This window comes from Medicago truncatula, chromosome 3 (assembly GCF_003473485.1).
Source record: "Medicago truncatula cultivar Jemalong A17 chromosome 3, MtrunA17r5.0-ANR, whole genome shotgun sequence".
NCBI lineage: Eukaryota > Viridiplantae > Streptophyta > Magnoliopsida > Fabales > Fabaceae > Medicago > Medicago truncatula.
The window spans coordinates 4,773,794-4,792,510 of NC_053044.1; the positions used below are offsets into that span (position 1 = coordinate 4,773,794).

An 18,717-nucleotide genomic window follows, 5' to 3' on the forward strand; every position below is an offset into this window, starting at 1 on the left:
AGCAAAAACCAGCAATTTGTCGCCATGGCCAGAACCTGTCGCCAGGGCCACATCCTGTCGCCATAGCGGGAAACGGGAAATGACAAAACATAACCTATTTCTTTGTGCCTAAATGTCGTTGTCGCGAAAAATGTTCTGCCTGGCAAGAAAAGGCGGTTTGGGTTAAGTGATGATGTGGCAGAAACCCACTGGCAAAGAAAGTTGATGTCGTCGTGGCGACAAATGTCCTGCTGGGCCAGAATGTCAAATTGTGCATAAAGTATAAAAACCCATTTCATTCATTTCAGACATGATCTTTTTACATTTATAGAGGGAGAATAGGGTGAAATTCTTATGTTTTCATAGAGAAAGGATGTTTGAGTGTGGATTCGTCAAGATTCTTGGAGAAATCAAGTTCTTGGCATGGATCTTCAAATTTCTTTCCACTTTTGTAATGTTCTCATGACAGTGATGAACAAAATCTCCTTTGTTGGGATTAGAGGTACTTGATTAAGTTGATAATGTAAACTTTTGATCTTTCAATATATGATTCTAGCAATTTACATGATATTGAAGTTATTCTTGCAATTCATTTCCTATCTTTGATTTAATTGTTATTGAAAAGTAATTTTGAATCTATGTTTAGAATATTCATCTATCAAAACAATGGATTGTTTAATAGTTAGGGGAATCAACGATTGAACAATACAATTGATTTCACAAGATTATTTGGACACGAATAGTCTTGTTGAACGATACGTGATAATATCGGTAAAACGCTAGAATCCATATATGTGATTATTATGTTATGTTTGACGCTTAACCAAGGAACTCTAATTCCAACGTTTTTACGCCTTATTACTCTCTGTTTTTATCTTCGCAATTTAGTTTCCATCGTTTTAAACAAACAACCAATCAAACTATAGCCTAGAGTATCACAGAAGTCCTTGTGGAGACGATAACAAAAATACTTACTTTTGATACTACATCAGTATCTATAAGTAAATCAATGCAATATTTTCTCTGACATAGAGATATGCCTTGAGAAGAATCAGAAACCTCTAAACCAAGAAAATACTTCAATTAACCAAGATAATAAATCACCAGCAATTATCACATCATCTACATAAACAAGTAATGATGTGAAAGAAGTAGCAGTCTTTTTGGTGAATAAGGAATGATCACTGATAGACTGTGTATAGTTGTGATGTAGAAGTAGAGAGGTGAGCTTCTCATACCACTTTCTACTTGCTTGTTTCAATCCATACAGTGATTTTACTAGTTTGCAAACCTGATTTGGTTTGCAAGTAGTGATACCTTGAGGAACAATCATGTAAACATCTTCCTGCAAATCTCCATCTAAAAATTCATTATTAACATCCAGCTGATGAATGTGCCAATGATTGATGGATTCCAAAGCAATAACAGTTCTGACAGTTGTAAATTTGGCAACTTGAGAGTAAGTATCAAAGTAATCCAATCCTTCAATTTGATTATAACCTTTGGCAACCAATCTAGCTTTGTATCTCTCTACTGAGCCTTCTGCATGATATTTGATTTTGAAAATCCATTTACAACCAATAGGCTTGACATTTGGTATTAAATCAACTAGTTTCCATGTCCCAGTATTTTCAAGAGCAATGATCTAAGCTTGCATAACCTGATTCCAACAACTGAATTTGCTTGCCTCAGCATATGTAGTGGGCTCAGTCTGGGAGTCAAGAGACAAAGAATAAGCAAAATGAGAAGGTGACAAATTGGTAAAAGAAATGTAATAATGAATAGGATATTAGACATCAGAAGAAAGAGAAGCAGAAGCAATAGTGAAATTACAAACACAATCTTGTAAGTGTGTAGGTGGGTTAGTATTCCTGGACGACCTTCTCAATGGAGGTGGATCAATAGGTGATGTGGTGGGTGAAGGGGAGTGATTAATATCAATAGGAGGTGAGTCAGTATCGATAAAAGGAGGTGGAAATGGAGGTGAAGGAAGAATAGTAGGGTTGCTTGTTGAACAAGCATCAGAAGGAAAATAATTCTAATCAGTAGTAATTGATGATGAGGATGGAGGATAAGGCGGTATATGCTCATGAAAACTGACATGTGTAGAGATATGAATTTCTATAGTGTGGATATCTAACAAAACAAAACCTTTGAAACCAATGAAGTATCCTAGAAACACAAACTTTCTGGCTCTAGCAGCTAGTTTGGTTATATGGGAATGAAGGGAAGTGGAGAAGCACAAGGAACCAAAAACTTTAAATGAATCAATGTCAGGAAATTTATCATGAAGAAGTTTGTAAGGTGATTTGTTATGAAGTGTAGGGGAAGTAACCCTGTTGATGATAAAAGTGGCATGTAGGAGAGCATAAGACCAATAAGATGCAGGAAGTTTAGATTGATATAGAAGGGCTCTGCCTACATTAAGGATATGTTGGTACTTTCTCTTAACCCTAACATGTTGTTGAGGGGTCTCAACACAAGACTTATGATGAAAAATACCCTTAGAAGCATAAAATGAATTGAGCAAAAACTCAGGACCATTATCACTTCTGACAATTTTAGGAGTAATATGATATTGGTTTTCTATAAGAGTGATGAAGTTTTTAACATGTTGTGAAACTTTAGACTTATTTTTAAGTAAAACAATCCAGACAAATATACTATAATCATCAAGTATAGTGAGAAAATATCTATGATTATGGACAAAAGTAATGGACAAAGGGCCCCAAATATAAAAATGCAATAGTTCAAACTTGCTACAAGCAACATACAAACTATTTGTAAAAGGTAACTTCTTTTGTCTAACAAAATGGCATATATCACAAGTGGCTTGATGATCAAAAGATAATGAAGGATAAAGTTTGGACATATGAGAGAGTCTCTTATGAGAAACATGCCATAACTTAAAGTGCCATAAAGTAGAAGAAGGAATGGTCATGTTTTTATTGGTGGAAACATGATAAATAAAAGAATTATTGTGTAAAGGAAAAGCAGAAAAATCTAAAACAAGTCTATAGAGACCTTCAAACTGTTCACCCAAACCAATCATCTTATGGGAGTCAAGATCCTGTAACAAACACTTGTTGTCATGAAAGGTGACAAAGCATTGTAAAGAATCACATAGTTTAGAAATGGAAATTAAGTTGAAGTTGAATGAAGGTGAATATAGAACATTGTCAAGGTAAAAATGAGGTGTAAAGTGTATGGTGCCAACATATTCAGCTAAAATAGATGAACCATTAGGTAAATTGATAGGTTTAGGTGAAATTTTGTGAAAGGAGTTGAACCAATTTGAAGAAGAAACAATCTGTTCATTTGCACCAGAATCTAACAATCATATATCAGATTTTGAAGATATGGAACAAGTAAATATGGAAGAAGATATACCTGATTGTATAGTGGAGATAGAATTAGAAGCAGGGGAAGTATGAACATGATTGACACTAGTTTGAGGTGAAGCTACAGATGAAGCATGAAGCAAATTCACTTGTTGTAACAGGCTAAGAATTCGATCATACTTCTCTTGAGAAATATTAGAACTAGAGGATGAAGAAGCATCATTGCAACTTCTTGATTGAGCCTCAATTTCTTCAAAGCTACTTAAGGCATTCACAGAAGAATTATGCTTATGAAAGTTTGGATTTGGATGTCCATGCTTTTGATCACAATATTCAATAGTGTGATTGTTCTTTCCACAAAATGAACAATGTCTAGGAGGCTTGGATCCACTAAAGTATCCTCTTCCTCTTCCTTGTGGCTTGCGTGAATCAACAACATTGATAATGGATGAAGGTTCACCAATGGAGGAAGAAAGTGAATGATTGTTACTTTCCTCTTGGATAACCACAAAATATACTTTGTTGATAGAAGGAAGTGGATCAATCATCAGTACTTGAGTTTTGATAACTTTGAATTGATCATTCAAACTAGTCAAAAACTAGATTACTTGATCTTTAAGTCTGCAATTATGTGCCTCTCTCATAGCTGCACAACAACAGGGATGAGGATAAGTGCAAGGTGGCATTGGACGGTGTGAATTCAACTCTTCCCAAAGAGTTTTCATTTCAGTAAAGTAATCCAAAACTAACTTAGAACCTTGCTTCAAATTGTTGATCTTAGAACGAAGCGTAGCAATACGAATGTGATCTACCTTGGAAAAACGTTCTTTTAGATCTAACCAAGCATCAATGGTGTTTTCATGGAAAACCAGAGTTTGTTCAATTTGAGGAGTAACTGAATTGATAATCCATGACTGAATTAGGTGATTGCAATGTTCCCAGGCACTGCGATTGAAATCTTCCTCATCTGGAAGTTCCATGGATCCATCGACAAACTTCAATTTGTTCTTCGCACCAAAAGCGAGAATCATGGAACGACTCCATGCGAGGTAGTTAGAACCATCCAAGAGTTAAGTGACAATAACTTAATTCGGTCCTTCAATTGATTGCACGTAAAAAAATTATTCAGTGCCAGGTTGATTCTGACGAGGCATGATGAACAAAGAAGCAAATGACGAAGAAGAGAAGAAAAACTTGCTGCAAAACGCAAGAACAACAAGAGATTCACAAAGGAAGAAGAAATTCGTGAGGAATCAATGGAGAAATGTGAAGTTTTCAGCAAAAAACGAAGAAGGTGAAGAAAAGGATCTTAACTTTTGTAATAAACTTCCACCATGGAAATGAGAGAAAAAAGCTCCGATACCATGTTATGGGAAGCAAATAATGAAATGAATCTCATTTCTCATAGATGTAAATGAGTGTTTCTCATAGATGTAAATGAGTGTACAAGAAGTATTTGTAGGCAATATGCATATTACAATTAGCCTAATTACAAGCTAAAATGAACATGCTTAAGTAAGCTAAACTAGTTAACTTGTGTATCAAGTAAACTAGGAGCCTTTACTTTATTATGACCTTCTTTATATAATACTATATGATACACATTTGCGATTACGGCACTTATACAATATAAGCCGAGTTCTTGGTGGGCAATCATTATTAGTTATACAAACAACATATCCTGCAGTGAAAGAATATAATAAACAAATGTTATAAAAATGAAATAAAGATTATATATGAACTACAAACTAAAGAATGAAATTTTAAAAGGATGGAAAAAAACATTACCCTTAACATTATTTGCAAGAAAAAATAGGAAGATAAATAAAATTATAGCATACACAAACATATGAGTCATATCTTTGTCTCTATACATACAACAAATATAATTTATTTGATCACTTTATAGTGTATAATCTTTACATTCAACAAATACAATTTAATTGATTACTTTATAGGGTATAAACCTCACGCTGTGTTGAGAAAAATATAATTATTTTTACCTCTTAAGAACTTTTAAAAGTCTCTCCCTAAATTTAGAATTATTATTAAGTGTCTCTTAAGAAGATGAATGTGTAATATTATTCATTTACCACACTTAATAAAGGCATAAAATAAAAAACTTGCTAATCATTACAATTTAATATTTTGGTAGTTAACCTTATTACTTTTGATGATTGAAAGGGGAACTTTAAAAAATAATAATGCATAAATTAATCGTATTGTAGTATTTTTATATATAAAATCATTTAATCATATGGAAAAGTATAAAATTATGATTATACAAATCCAACGAGATAAAAATCGTTATTTTTCGTTGTTGGTATAGATAGAATTTCGAATAAAATCAAATAAGAATTCAAAACAAGTGATAAACAGGGTTCTAAATCATATAATATTGGCTTTGATACCACATGTGAGAAGATATTGAATATTATACGAGATAGAACATACTTACTTGTTGGTAGCAATGTCATGGATGAGTCTTCCTTTGCCTTTCACGGTGCTCCAGTTCTCGATGTGGTAAACCACTGATGAGCAGAAACATCAGAGTGATGGAAAATGGAACCTAGCCTTTCTATTTATTATTGTGCAATCCTAGTTACCACCCATCATGGATCCTAGTGTTTGGACCTACAATTTATTTCTACACAAATCATATTAAGTGCCCAAATCACATTATATATTGATCACTTTTATTAGAGCCTAAGCATCATCAAATAGATCATAACATCAGTCCACTTTTATTAAACCAAAACGAATAATTGATTGCAACCCACAAAATATTAGAAGAAATTCTAACATTCTCCAACACATGTAAAATCAATTGTGTATTTTTAATTAAAAAAATTGAAAACGACTCTCGGACTGATAATAAACTTCCTAACATGGCCACTAAATGATCCCATGATGCAACACTTTAGTAATACTTCATCCAAAATATAAAAAAAATTGAATGATATCGAATCATGGCGGTAGTTATATCCTTATTGATAGAACACCTTCCATGGTTACAAATATCACAAATTTCGTCGACTAGTCATTTGTGTAGAGTGTAGCAAGAAATGATATGTCAACGTGATCATCGACCATATTTTCCTTTTTATTTTCGGTCCTCAATTTCTCTCTAATGTCTTAAAGCCAGAGAAATTATGTGATTCCTCTCAAATGCCTTAAAGCCAAAGAAATTATGTGGTTCACACAAAACAACATTGTGTCAACTATATAAAATAGTGTTGATCATTGATGCACGATCGGACTAATGGCAAGTGTACCAATCATTTACCAAGTAATAAAGTGATGAGTAAAGTATCGTATCCACAGGGATTGTCCTTTCGCCCAAACAATTCGCGTTACTTATTAAGTTGACGATACAAAAGTTAAGGGTTAAAAAGACTTGCAATTTTTATCTGTTTGCAACGGAGCAAGTTTACCTGTTTTGGTTGCAGAAAAGTAAGCAACGGTTAGGATTCTTCGAATCCCCTATGTATATTCATTGTTGGATTATAAGTAAAATATATGTCGCGTTAATTTATCTTAGGTAGACTATACGAGTGATGAGGCCATTGGAATGTTCCTAACTGGATAAGGCATCACCTGACCCAATGGGATTTAATACTGAGTATCTAATTAGGCTTTTACCACTGATGGCTAACTGCACCTGTTGATCGCACGGTGATCCTTACGTGCGGGGTCTTGGTAATTCAAAGGTAATTGAAACATAAACTTTATATTGGCTTCCCAAGGCGATAAAACACGCGAATATTACAAATATTCAAGAAATAGACGTCACGTCTTCAATAATTCTCAAAACATGCATAAAAATTTCTCAAAAACATCGCAGCGGATAAATAGCATACATATCCATGTAGCCATGTCATATGCATGATAAATACACCACCAAATAAATCAGCAGTCTTAACATATGAGTAAAAGTCAGAACAATATATAAAATAGTCAACACCAAAGAAAAAGCAAGACCGACACCCTAAATCAGAGCCTAATACTAAGACTCCAAAGCAGATAAACGGGGGAAGTGATGAGTCATTTATTATATATTTTTATATGTTATTTAGTTTAGTTTTAATTAGATTTAAGTTTATTTTATATTAGTATTATTTCCTTTTCGAGCTATTTTACTACAATTGCATATTGTTATATTTCATAAACGAATATTTGATGGATTGAGTCTTGGAGCAAAAGAAAGGGGTTTTGGAGCTGATTCGGTACGAAAATATGAAGATTCGGAGACAAAAATATATCTCCCTAAAGTCAGAAGCTTGGCACGGCCGTGCCACCTCCCAGAACAACTTTTGCTGCTTTTGCTTAGAGTAGCTAGCCATCAGAAATATTCATCTTTTCTTGGAATGCAATATGTGACAATTGTCTTTCTAATAAAAGTTCATTTACTTTCTTGTTTTTTACTTTTATGCTTTCTCTCTTCTTCTCCTTGTCTACGATGAACATTAGTGAGTAGACTTCTTCTTGTCTTGGGATTGTTGGATAAGTCTAAATGACATAATCCTAATCAAACCAAGCTCTAAGCCTTAATCTTATGTAACCCTAATTTCTTATCTAAATTCACCGCTTTAACATGGATCAACCATTATCTAACTGTGGAAACGAAAGTGGAGGTGTTATACCTTGATTTTGGACCTAAAAATACTCGTTCAAATTTCTTTTCTAACACTGATATTTGTCAATTCGCTGTTGTTTTACTCTGAACCTTTACTCTCTTTTCATCTGCATATTTTACTGTCTCTGTCTCAAAGTACGTTCAAGCATGATTTTCTTGCATAAAACTATCCAAAGTGTTTTTCTTGCATTACAAGTCATTTGAAAACTCTCTGAATCATTGCATTACTTTTCTTACATTTTATTTCAAAAATCATACAAAAAGGGTATTTTGGTCATTTCCTGCAGTGGAACCCATTTTAGTCCCTGTGTTTGTCTCTGAGTCTTTTCAACCTGTCTGTACAAATCATTGTTGAGTCTTTGTTTAAAAAAAAACCATTTCAAAAAATCGCATCTGAGTCAGTTTGAGTCAGTTTAGTCCCTAGGGGCATTTTGGTCTTTTCCTATCAAAATTTCGGCAGAGAGGTATTTTGAAATACCTCATTTTTGTAATTGGTTCATTTTAGTCCTTTTGTTGATTTTATTTTAGGTTTCACTTTACTTTTTTTTCCAATTTACCAATTTTAATTCAATTTTATTTTTAATTGCATTCTGGTCCCTCAAACAAGTTTCCAGAATTGCACTTTAGTCCAAAACTTTTTAAAATTGCATTTTTAGTCCATTATTATTAATTGAAGTTTAGTCCTCAATTTTACTTTTTTGCAGAAAGGCCCCTAAGTCCAAAACAGGTGTCATCATCTCATTAATCCAGAATCACACATGGCAGCCTATAAAAGGTACACAGTGCCACACAGACCCACAGATCACACGCCACATCACAAACAGATTCAGATTTTCTCTCTCTTTTCTATTAGATCAAAACTCAGAGAACACCAAGAACACAAGAACATTCATAAAACCCTAAATCTCCATAATCACAATGGAATACCAAATTCAGTGAATTTTTCTTGCAATTCTCAGAGATTCATCACTGAATCTTCATCATCGAATTGGTTTCCTTCGCAATTCAAGGTGCGAATTCGCCATTGGCAAACTCAAGCATCGATCACGAAGGAATCAGTGAGAAGAAGAAGAGAAAGAAGACGAAGAAGATTGAACCAGCGAAGAAGAAGAAGAACCGATTTATTTTCGGATTCAAATCCAAAAAATCAACAAACAGAATCAAGTTCAAGTGTTTCCGGAGATCTTCGCTCAAAACCTCCAATCGAAATCACAGGTAAACACTCAAACTTCCTCTTTCTTGCTCAAAAACAGCAACGAGGACAAATCAATGTAGATCTATGAAGTTTCAAAGAGTTTCATTCAAAAAAACTAAAAACCTAAAAAATATTTTCAAAACCGTAATAAAAAAATGTAGATCTACAAAGATTTAAGCCTTGCATGCAAAAACCAATGCCAGATTCGTGCTTAGAATAAGAAAACGAAGAGATTGATGCATGATTTGTGTTTTTCTGGTGAGGATCTAGGTTACCGGAACCTGGAGATCTCGCCGGAGAAGATGAAGTTTCCAGCGGATCTATGAAGATTCCGGCCGAACTTCATCATCTTCGGCCGCTCAATCCAGAAGCCGACGGAGGGAGAGAGGAGAGAGGCGAGAGCTTCTCTCACTAGGTGAGAGTTAGAGAGAGAAAGAAATTAGAGGAATGATTGAACCGGCGCTAACATGCTTTTGTAGACCCCTAGACCGGACCGGTTCAAGACCGGTCCAATCCCTTGCAATCCTGGGCGTTGGATCTAGGGTTTCCCTCCCTGGATCAATCCAACGCTCCCTGTGTGTTCGGACCTTAGATTTTGGGCTTGGGCCTCCTCCTGCGCAGATTCTTTGTTTTTTTGTTAATTTCTTGCTATTTGCACCCTACCTCTTGCTATGTGAACCTCCTGTTGTCTAAATTTTTCTTGCAAAAATTCCTAAAAATTCCTATATGTTTCTTGATGTATTTTAATACTTTTGTGATGTTTTTTTACATGTTAAAAAATGATAAAAATATATGTAATATTTTCTTGTTGATTTGTTCATTTTTTTTATTAAACTTGTGAATTTTCTTGCCATAATTTGTTCATGAGGTCTTGACATGATATGAGTGATTAATATACAATTTCATGTTGAATATGCTGCTGATTGTGTGATTGTTCTACTGTTTTAATGTGATTTGTTAATTTCTTTTGTTACAAGTAACGTGTATATTTTGCATTTTGGTTATTGTTGTTATTTTTACCGTTTCGCCTCGTAATTCTTTGCTTGTTTTCTTACCATTTTACACCTTGTTTTACTAACCATTTCATTTCATGTTTCATCCATCTCATGAGCATCTTGCCATTGTCATCTCAATTTCTCATAGTTTAGGCATTTTTACCTTTTAAATTCTATGTTAAAATGTCATGTAATATTTTAGGTAGTTTAAGTTTCCTTTTAATTTCTTGCAAGACCATAGAATGTAAACTAGGGCAAACGTAACGGACAATGGACTCTCTATAGTGATGTACACACGTTGTATGCTTACCGCTTTAGATGTATGCTTAGGAAACGCGATACTTAGAAAAATACTAATTTTTTTCAAAAACAAGCAAATTCCATCACTTGAAATTTTTTCCAAATAAACCTTGGAGTCAAAACTCCATTGAATTTTCTTTTCTTAATCAAACTCAAATGAACTCTAATTCCAGCTTACACCTTTTTTTTTTAATAATAATTGAACCAACTATTCACCATTTTTTCTCTCATGCCTTTACGGCCTCTTTCTCTTCTTCAAAACCATTTTCCAACACTTAAAATCAATTGAAACACACAAAAACATTTTTTGAAAGAGAACTACATGGAATTTTGATCCCTTAAAAGGGTATGTAGGCAAGAGGTCAAAACCTCTCCAAGTCCAATAAAATCAAACGTCAAACATTTTCTCCCTCCATTCTTAACCTAAATAGACAACTTCTTTTTTATAAATAGCATTAAAAATAAAGCGTAGACATAAAACTAGGAAAACGGTTCCTATAGAGTACTATAGTCATTGCGGGTGCCTAACACCTTCCCGTAACGAAAACGACCCCCGAACTTAGAATTTCTAAGGGTTTTCTCAATTTTGCCCTTCCCAAGAAAAAATAGAGAATATCAAATATTGAAAGGTTCCAGCCTAATTAATGACTTGATACCCCGAAATCGTGATAACATGAGGGTTTGATAATTGTTTATCCATCATCTCAAATATCAATTCATAAAACGAAAGTGGAGCTTTGATATTCGAACAAGTGAATTTATACAAGGGTTTCAAAGGCAGCGAAATAGTCTTTGAAATCTTTGAGACATATAGTTTCGATCTTCAAGGAAACTAATAATGATCAAGTCAGCGAAATAGGCTTGGTTGTTAGAGGAACCAAAATCTAATAGTAATCAAGTCAGCGAAATAGGCTTGGTTGCTAGAGGAACAAAAGAGAAATTGTCTTGAGAAATTAGGTCTAACATAAAGTTATAAGCTTATAGTTTGGTTTGTGAAGGACTTGTCATTTAGAGGAACCAATAATCCCAAGGCTTTTATCTTTTCTTTTATTATTTTCTTTTAATTAAAAATACAAACTTTTCTACCTTCTAAACCTTCAGTCTAATCATTATTTAAAGTTAATTGAATTCCTAACTCCCTGTCGGAACGATACTTTATTTTTACTACTTCGGTAAGACCGTGCACTTGCGGTTTTATCCCATCAGGAAGCTCCTGCTATCCTCATGCAACTCACCAAACAAGCAACAAGCTTCTCTTTCACACCGTCTACACCATATTTAAATATACTGAGGCGGTCACCCGAACGACCACTAGGGGGTTAGTCTACAATCCACAATTAATGCATAATCAAACATAAGCATTCAAGGATTTCATGCATAACACATACACATACTCAACATTCTTAGAATATTAACTCCACATGGATATTATCCCTCATTCCTTACACATCATATTGTTACAATTCTATCATAGCACATCAAGCATATTCCTCCAATAATCAAATCGTCAACAAAGTACATCACTTAACAGCATCAATCCATATAAGAATTACTCACCTTATTCCTCATTTAACATAGTTAACTCAACATAATACCATTCATCATTTAAAAAGTATAAACAAGGAAATTACCGTCACCAAAGACATTATCAAATCACATATAATTCACACTTCATTATTTTCACCAAAATAAACATCATCAATTAAAATCACCAAGTGTACAAGTATGGCACAACATCATCAAGTACACAATTCACCAAGTTAACTGATGCACATATTCAACTAATTCACATAATTCACCAATGCACATAAGCAAGTATGACACCTGTCAAGTTATGCAATGCGCCTAGACAGGACTTCTATATGCATGTGGTACCAAGTCAACACCGAGGTCGTCACCTCAAGATACATATGTATCATAATCATTGCCAATATAAATGCAAAGCAATCAGTCTCATTTTTATCATATTGCAAAGCCAATTCATTATCAACAAAAAAACTAAGTCTGATCCATCATTGCATAGGTTAAATACTCTTCACTTCCTAATACTCATGTTTTGAGTTTTGGGTTGACTGAAAAATACTTAAGTTGAATTTTCGTAAAATTTTATCAAGACATACTTGGAGTATTGTCATCATAACCCAAAATATAGACATCATTTTCAAGCCAAACCAAAGTCATGGGAAAGCTAACACATATCTAAAACTTTCATGTTTAAACCTAAAGCCAATTCAAAACATAAATGTGTGAAAAAGACACAAGAATGCGAAACAAGGAATGATGTCACTGAGTAGCTCGCTTCGAGCGAGTTTCCTCCAGACAGAACTCGCTCCAAGCTAGCTTCAAGCGAGTCCCCCCTATACTTACGAGTTTTACACCACTTTTCACCAAAAATCCTCAATTTTGACCTCCCTTAACCCAAAACTCGATCCCAAATCTTAAACACTTGATTACAAACATCGAAGGGCATTCAAAACAACAACAACATCAGATTACAACACAGATTCATCTCAAAATCATCATCTAGTTCATTTTCACCAAAAACGACCAAAACTCAACACACACAACAACAACACACCCAACATGAATAAAATCATGGAATCTCTAACACCCATAGCATAATTCATCACCATTATCATAACACAACGTCATTCAAGACATAATTCTACAATTCCATCAACAAACAACAACAACTTCATTTTCACCCAATTAAGCAAAAATCAATTAAGTGACTTAACGACACACTTTTCTCATACAAAATCAACAACAACAACAAGTTTAGCATAAATTTTTCACACACAAACTTATCATCAAAGAAGGAGCACGAAAATCATCATTAAAATTCACAAAAATCACATTTCACAAATAAGCACTTATGAAACTAAGTAGAAAAAGTGATTTGGCTTCACTTTTTCTCCTTAAGTCTCTAGCCTCTTCTTCCTCTCCAAGCTCTTCTTCTCCAAAAACCCTTTTCTCCTCTTCTCTAGCTATTTCTCTCTCTACCTCCCTCAATATTTTGTGAAAATGAGTGAATGAGTATAAAAGACCTAATTTCTCTTAAGACTAGAGTTTATATAGGCTCTTCACAAATGAACTTAACCCTCAATTGTCTTAATGGGATTAAAGTTCGTACTAACTAATTCACCAAGTTTCTACTCATTTACGGATAAAAATAACGAATAATTTCTGTCTCTTATTTAATTACCCAAACTCACTAGTAACTTAGTAAAAATATTTATTGTCACCCAAAACATTAAAAATAATTCTCATAACCAAAAAACTATTTTACCCAGAGTTTGAAATTACTAAAATACCCTCATTAAGTCAAAATCTACTAATCCTGGATAAAATACACATGGAGACAATTAATCACATACAAGCACATATAAACACACATAATAAATAATTAAAATAATTTCTAGCGAAAATTGAGCTGTTACAAGGTTCCCTTAGGTCTGTACATCTATGAATCTTAGGACACACATAGCACACTCTCTCTACACTTTCTTAGTAGTTCTACAAACGGGCAGCCCTAATCTACGTCTACCTTACTAAGGGTTTCAATAGAATGGTTATATTAGGTTGTAGCTCTAAGTCGGACAGCTAGGTGATTGTTTCCCTAATTACTAACAAGTTAATTCATAGGTTCAGTAAGGCACCACCCGATTTAATGAGATTTAACACTGAGTACCTACACCTACGATCAACAATTCTTATGGCATCTTTCGCTAATTAATAATCACGTACTTCCTAGACAGATAGTTATAAGTAAAAGGATATAACTATCAAGATATAAGCATCCGGTTAGTGATAGTAATATTAGGCCCTATCGCAACCTAGGTACCTAGTCTAGGGTTGCCCTCTCACAGAAATAAAACTACATCCTAATAAAATGGATTAGTCCGAAAAATAATGTATTCAATTTTTTTAAAAGTTGAAAATATCCTTAAGACTGTATTTTTTATATTATATTTCCTTTAAGATAGTGTTTCACTATATATAAAAAAAGTCATGCTAAATAACTACAAAAAGAAATGAAAAATAAATTCAGCATTGAAATAATTAACTTTTAGATTTGTTAGATGTTAAAAGCACAATTTCCAATACTATATTTTTATGTTGGGTTTTCTTAACATGTACCCTTAAGGGCACAAACTAATTTTTCCCATAAAAAAAATGTTTAAATGTTGTTCACGCCACAAATTTGTTGTACTATTTTTCACTTATTGTCTGCTTCAATTTGAGTTTGATGTATGATAGTGTTGTTTTTAGGGTTAATAATGCTTACCCCTGTGATATAGGTTATTTTCGATTCTCCCCTCTGTAATTTTTTTATTTATTTACCCCTGTAATTTTTTTGTTTTGGAATACCCCCTAATAGGTCATAAAAAAAAACCAACTTTTTTTTTGGGTTAATGATGTTTTACCCCCTGTAATATTAGCTCATTTCCAGTTTTCAACCCTCAAAAAAATTTTGTTTAGTTTTCGTCCTTATAATTTGAGGTTTTTTTTTGTTTTGGACCTTCATGGCAAATTTTGCACCCTCTAATTTGTGAAAAATTCGGTTTACACCCCTGTAATTTAAGAAAATTTTGGTTTAGCTCCTACAAAATCGTCTATTTTGTACTGTCAAAATTCATGAAGGTTCAAACCTAGAAATCTTCAAATTACAAGGACAAAAACAAAACTAAAAAATTTACGTGGTGAAAAATTGGAAATGATCTTTATTACGTGGGATAAAGCACTATTAACCCTATTTTTTTATTTTTATTTTTGCAAAAATTTTCGTTTTTCTATGACCTATTAGGAGGTATTTCAAAACAAATTTACAGGAGAAAAACCGGAAATGACCTATATTACATGGATAAAGTATCATTAACCCTTATTTTAAAAATGCACTACAGTGAGTTGAACAAACTGCAAGTGTGTGTGCTTTTGTTGCAAAAAAAAAAAAAAAAGTATTTGTTTATTTATTTATTTTGATAGTAGAGAAATATTTATTCCCAACGAGACCCATCAATACAGAAAATAAAGACCCCGCTCAAACCAAAGTACTTGAAATTAAATTTTTGTTCGTGGCTATTAGGTATGTTTCATCGAGTTAGAATCCACTTCATTTAGTGTACTCTTCAATCTCCATTTCTTTTTATTTGAAGAGATAAAGAAATAATGAATTTTGAAAAAAATACAAATTATTAATAATGGTGGGACTCATTTAATAATATGACCTATTATCTACTATTTTGTGTCTATCTCTCACAGAATGATATTTTCTGTTTATTTGAAACAAATGGAGATGATCATCTTCCACGATACAAATGGGTAAACAAATTTATTTAGCTATCAAATGAGAAAAATATGTTTGCACAACTTAAACTCAGCGGTAACTACAAACTTATATGCTTTAACTTGTCTTGATATGGATAATATATGTTTTATCTTGTCTCATAAGTCATAGCTCAACTGACAAAAATGCTGAAATTAATAGGCCGGATGTCTTGATCGGTGTTCGAACCCTGATACCTCCACTTTATGTGTGTGAGTTTATAATGACTTTTTCATCTCGTCTATCTACCAAAAAAGAATATATGCTTTAACTTTTGTTGATTCAATTTAATTCCTTAAGGTAATCATTATAATATTACGAATGAAGTATTTAATAAAGCAAATTCTATAGTATACCAAAAAATTTAAGGGTATTGGTACAACAAATCTTTAAATTAATAGTTAAATGAATTACGTTTTTTAGGAAAAAATTATTTTCTATCACCTATAATTATAATAATTAAATCTTATTTACCAAAATCTTCAACGCAATAAAATTTAATTTTTCTGAATTTTTATTACTCATAATAGAGAATTTTGATTATTTTTATAATAAAATGTAAAAAAATTTAGGATGATTTTTATAATTAATAAAATGATATTTTCTCTTATGAAATTATATTTTTTAAAATATATATGTCAACAAACAGCTATTTTTTTCATAAAAAATGATAGTTAATTTTAAAAAAAAATTAAGTAGGTGTACCGTATAAATTCTCAATTAATAATTGTCAAAAGAGAATACAACAACAACAACAACCAAGCCTTATTCCACTAATTGGAGTCGGCTACATAGGTAAAGTATGATTTTAGTCTCTATGAAATTATTAAATTTTACGTTTCATCACCATAAAAAAGGGGCACTTATTGTTCTTACACGACTTTCCTCCATGCAATTTTAGTCCTTACTAAAATCAATTTTTTTAATTATTCATAAGCTTTCTAAATTCTTAAATGATTTTATTCAAGTGTGTTTAGAATATTTTAATAAAACATTTAAAAATTTAGATTTTTTAATATGGGATGAATAAAATATAAATTTATAATATAAAAAAATTAAGATAAGGTACTGGAAGTTTGGACTAATAGAACGTACTATGAAAATTTTATAAGAATATCAAAGTTCCTTTTTTTTATTGTGATGAAAAGAAAGATCGGAAATTTTAAAGGTACGAAAAATAAAAAAACCGAAATATGATCAAATTTCAAGCGAAATTATTCAAATATAACATTTTCTTTCACATTTAAATTGTAAATGTCACATGCACATCAGGTGTTTGATATTTTTGAGTGATATAAAATGAAGTTAGGGTTTAATTGAAAAAAAGTGGGAAAGGATAAATTCCTATGAGGTGAGGAAAGTAAGTTAATTGCTATCCATGCATGTATTATTTTGAATTGTGTTGAGGAATTATAAGTTCATTGTGTATTTTGTTAATTCTTCGTGTGTTTGGTATGTTTGTGGTTGAAGTTGTGATTGATGCATGAAACATTTGGTTTATTTAAAATGACCCGTCCATTATTTGAAGTTTTTTTAAGAGTCTATGTTTTCGTTGAGAAAGGTGATAAATATATGGTCAATATTGCGAATAATCCTAACTCGGATGAATAGAGTTCCATCTTTAATATATTGTCAATGATCCTTTTATTAATTATCAATAGAACCAATAATTTACACCTATAAGAAAGAAATGAACTAGTGAACTCTTTGTTCAAAAGAAACATAAATGGCATTGTTTGAAAATTCATAAGTGTGACAAACTTTTTTTATAACAGCAGCCAATATATAATAATACTTTTTTTTATAACTTTTTTTATAAGTGCAAATTGCTGTCAAACAAACCAAGTAGTAACTATAAAATATTTTAGCAAAATATATATTCGTTATTTCTTTTTGCTAGTGTAAGAAATCACTTTTCCATGCATGGTGTAACTGTAATATCTTGAGCATGGGACTCATATTATCTGTAGGATAGAAAAACTGATTCACATTTGCCATCAATGCACCTATAACCTTGAACTAGAGTATTTGGTGGGCAATCATTATCAGTTATACAAACGATATCTCCTGTAGAGAAAGAATATAATAAACTAATGTTATAAAAATGAAGTAAAGATTATATATGAACTACAAACTAAAGAAGAAAATTTGAAAAGGTTGAAAAAAAAACATTACCCTCAACATTATTTGCAACAAGGAATAGGAAAATAAATAAAATTATAGTATACACAAGTTTATGAGCCATATCTTTTCTCTTTACATACAACAAATATAATTTATTTGATCACTTTATAGGGTACAAACCTCATGTTGTGTTAAGAAAAATGTAAATATTTTTACCTCTTAATAACTTTTAAAAGTCACTCCCTAAATTTAAAATTATTATTAAGTGTCTCTTAAGAAGATCAATGTGTTATATTTGTCAATTTACCATACTTAATATATGTGCACCGTAAAAAACTTGCTAATCATTAGAATTTAATATTTTGGTAATTAAATTTATTACTTTTGATGATCGAAAGGGGAAATTTTTGAAAATAATAATGCATAAGTTATTAGTATAACCTTATTGTAGGATTTTTTTAGTACTTATAATTGCATGAATTCATCAACATTCTCATTCAGATAAAGTCTTTCATTGTTATGTATATCTGATGAGCGGATCACGCAAGTCTACCAAATCATTTTCCAAGTAATAAACTGTTGGAATAATAGTCAAAATTAGTTAAAAATATTTTTTTTGTCACCGAAGAGATTACCACGCTGAGTCGTGGACTAGGTCGCTCTCTCTAAGACGTTTAGTGGAAATGCCCAAAATTATGCAAGCAGACTATCAACCATGACGTCCCCAGGATAAAACAGTCCAGCTATAGGATCTGTTCTATGAATACACCTTCAAATATGGTGTTAGCTAAGACCACTCTCATATGGTATTGATATATACC

The 18,717-nt window shown here is 32.3% G+C and overlaps 2 protein-coding genes across 4 annotated transcripts; both read right to left on the bottom strand.

The window, feature by feature from the left end:
• Positions 1–1,041: 1,041 nt before the first annotated feature.
• LOC120579400 (uncharacterized) lies at positions 1,042–6,202 on the bottom strand. Of its 3 annotated transcripts, none has more exons than XM_039831466.1 (3): positions 5,109–5,247; positions 3,370–5,001; positions 1,042–1,690 (listed from the first exon to the last, which is right to left on the bottom strand). In XM_039831466.1, the coding sequence occupies exons 2-3, from the start codon at positions 3,866–3,868 to the stop codon at positions 1,686–1,688; spliced, it is 504 nt and encodes a 167-aa protein (XP_039687400.1). In that variant the 5' UTR covers positions 3,869–5,001; positions 5,109–5,247; the 3' UTR covers positions 1,042–1,685. The 3 variants fall into 3 exon arrangements, with proteins under 3 accessions (XP_039687400.1, XP_039687399.1, XP_039687398.1); XM_039831465.1 differs by lacking the exons at positions 1,042–1,690; positions 5,109–5,247 and adding exons at positions 2,902–3,049; positions 5,779–6,202; XM_039831464.1 differs by lacking the exon at positions 1,042–1,690 and adding an exon at positions 2,902–3,049.
• LOC120579472 (uncharacterized) lies at positions 3,920–4,351 on the bottom strand. The gene has a single exon (XM_039831845.1). The coding sequence runs from the start codon at positions 4,349–4,351 to the stop codon at positions 3,920–3,922; it is 432 nt and encodes a 143-aa protein (XP_039687779.1).
• Positions 6,203–18,717: the final 12,515 nt, after the last annotated feature.

Bases quoted from the DNA above. Each gene is read 5' to 3' on its own strand.
- LOC120579400 (XM_039831465.1), bottom strand. From the start codon at position 3,868: ATGATTGATCCACTTCCTTCTATCAACAAAGTATATTTTGTGGTTATC.
- LOC120579472 (XM_039831845.1), bottom strand. From the start codon at position 4,351: ATGATTCTCGCTTTTGGTGCGAAGAACAAATTGAAGTTTGTCGATGGA.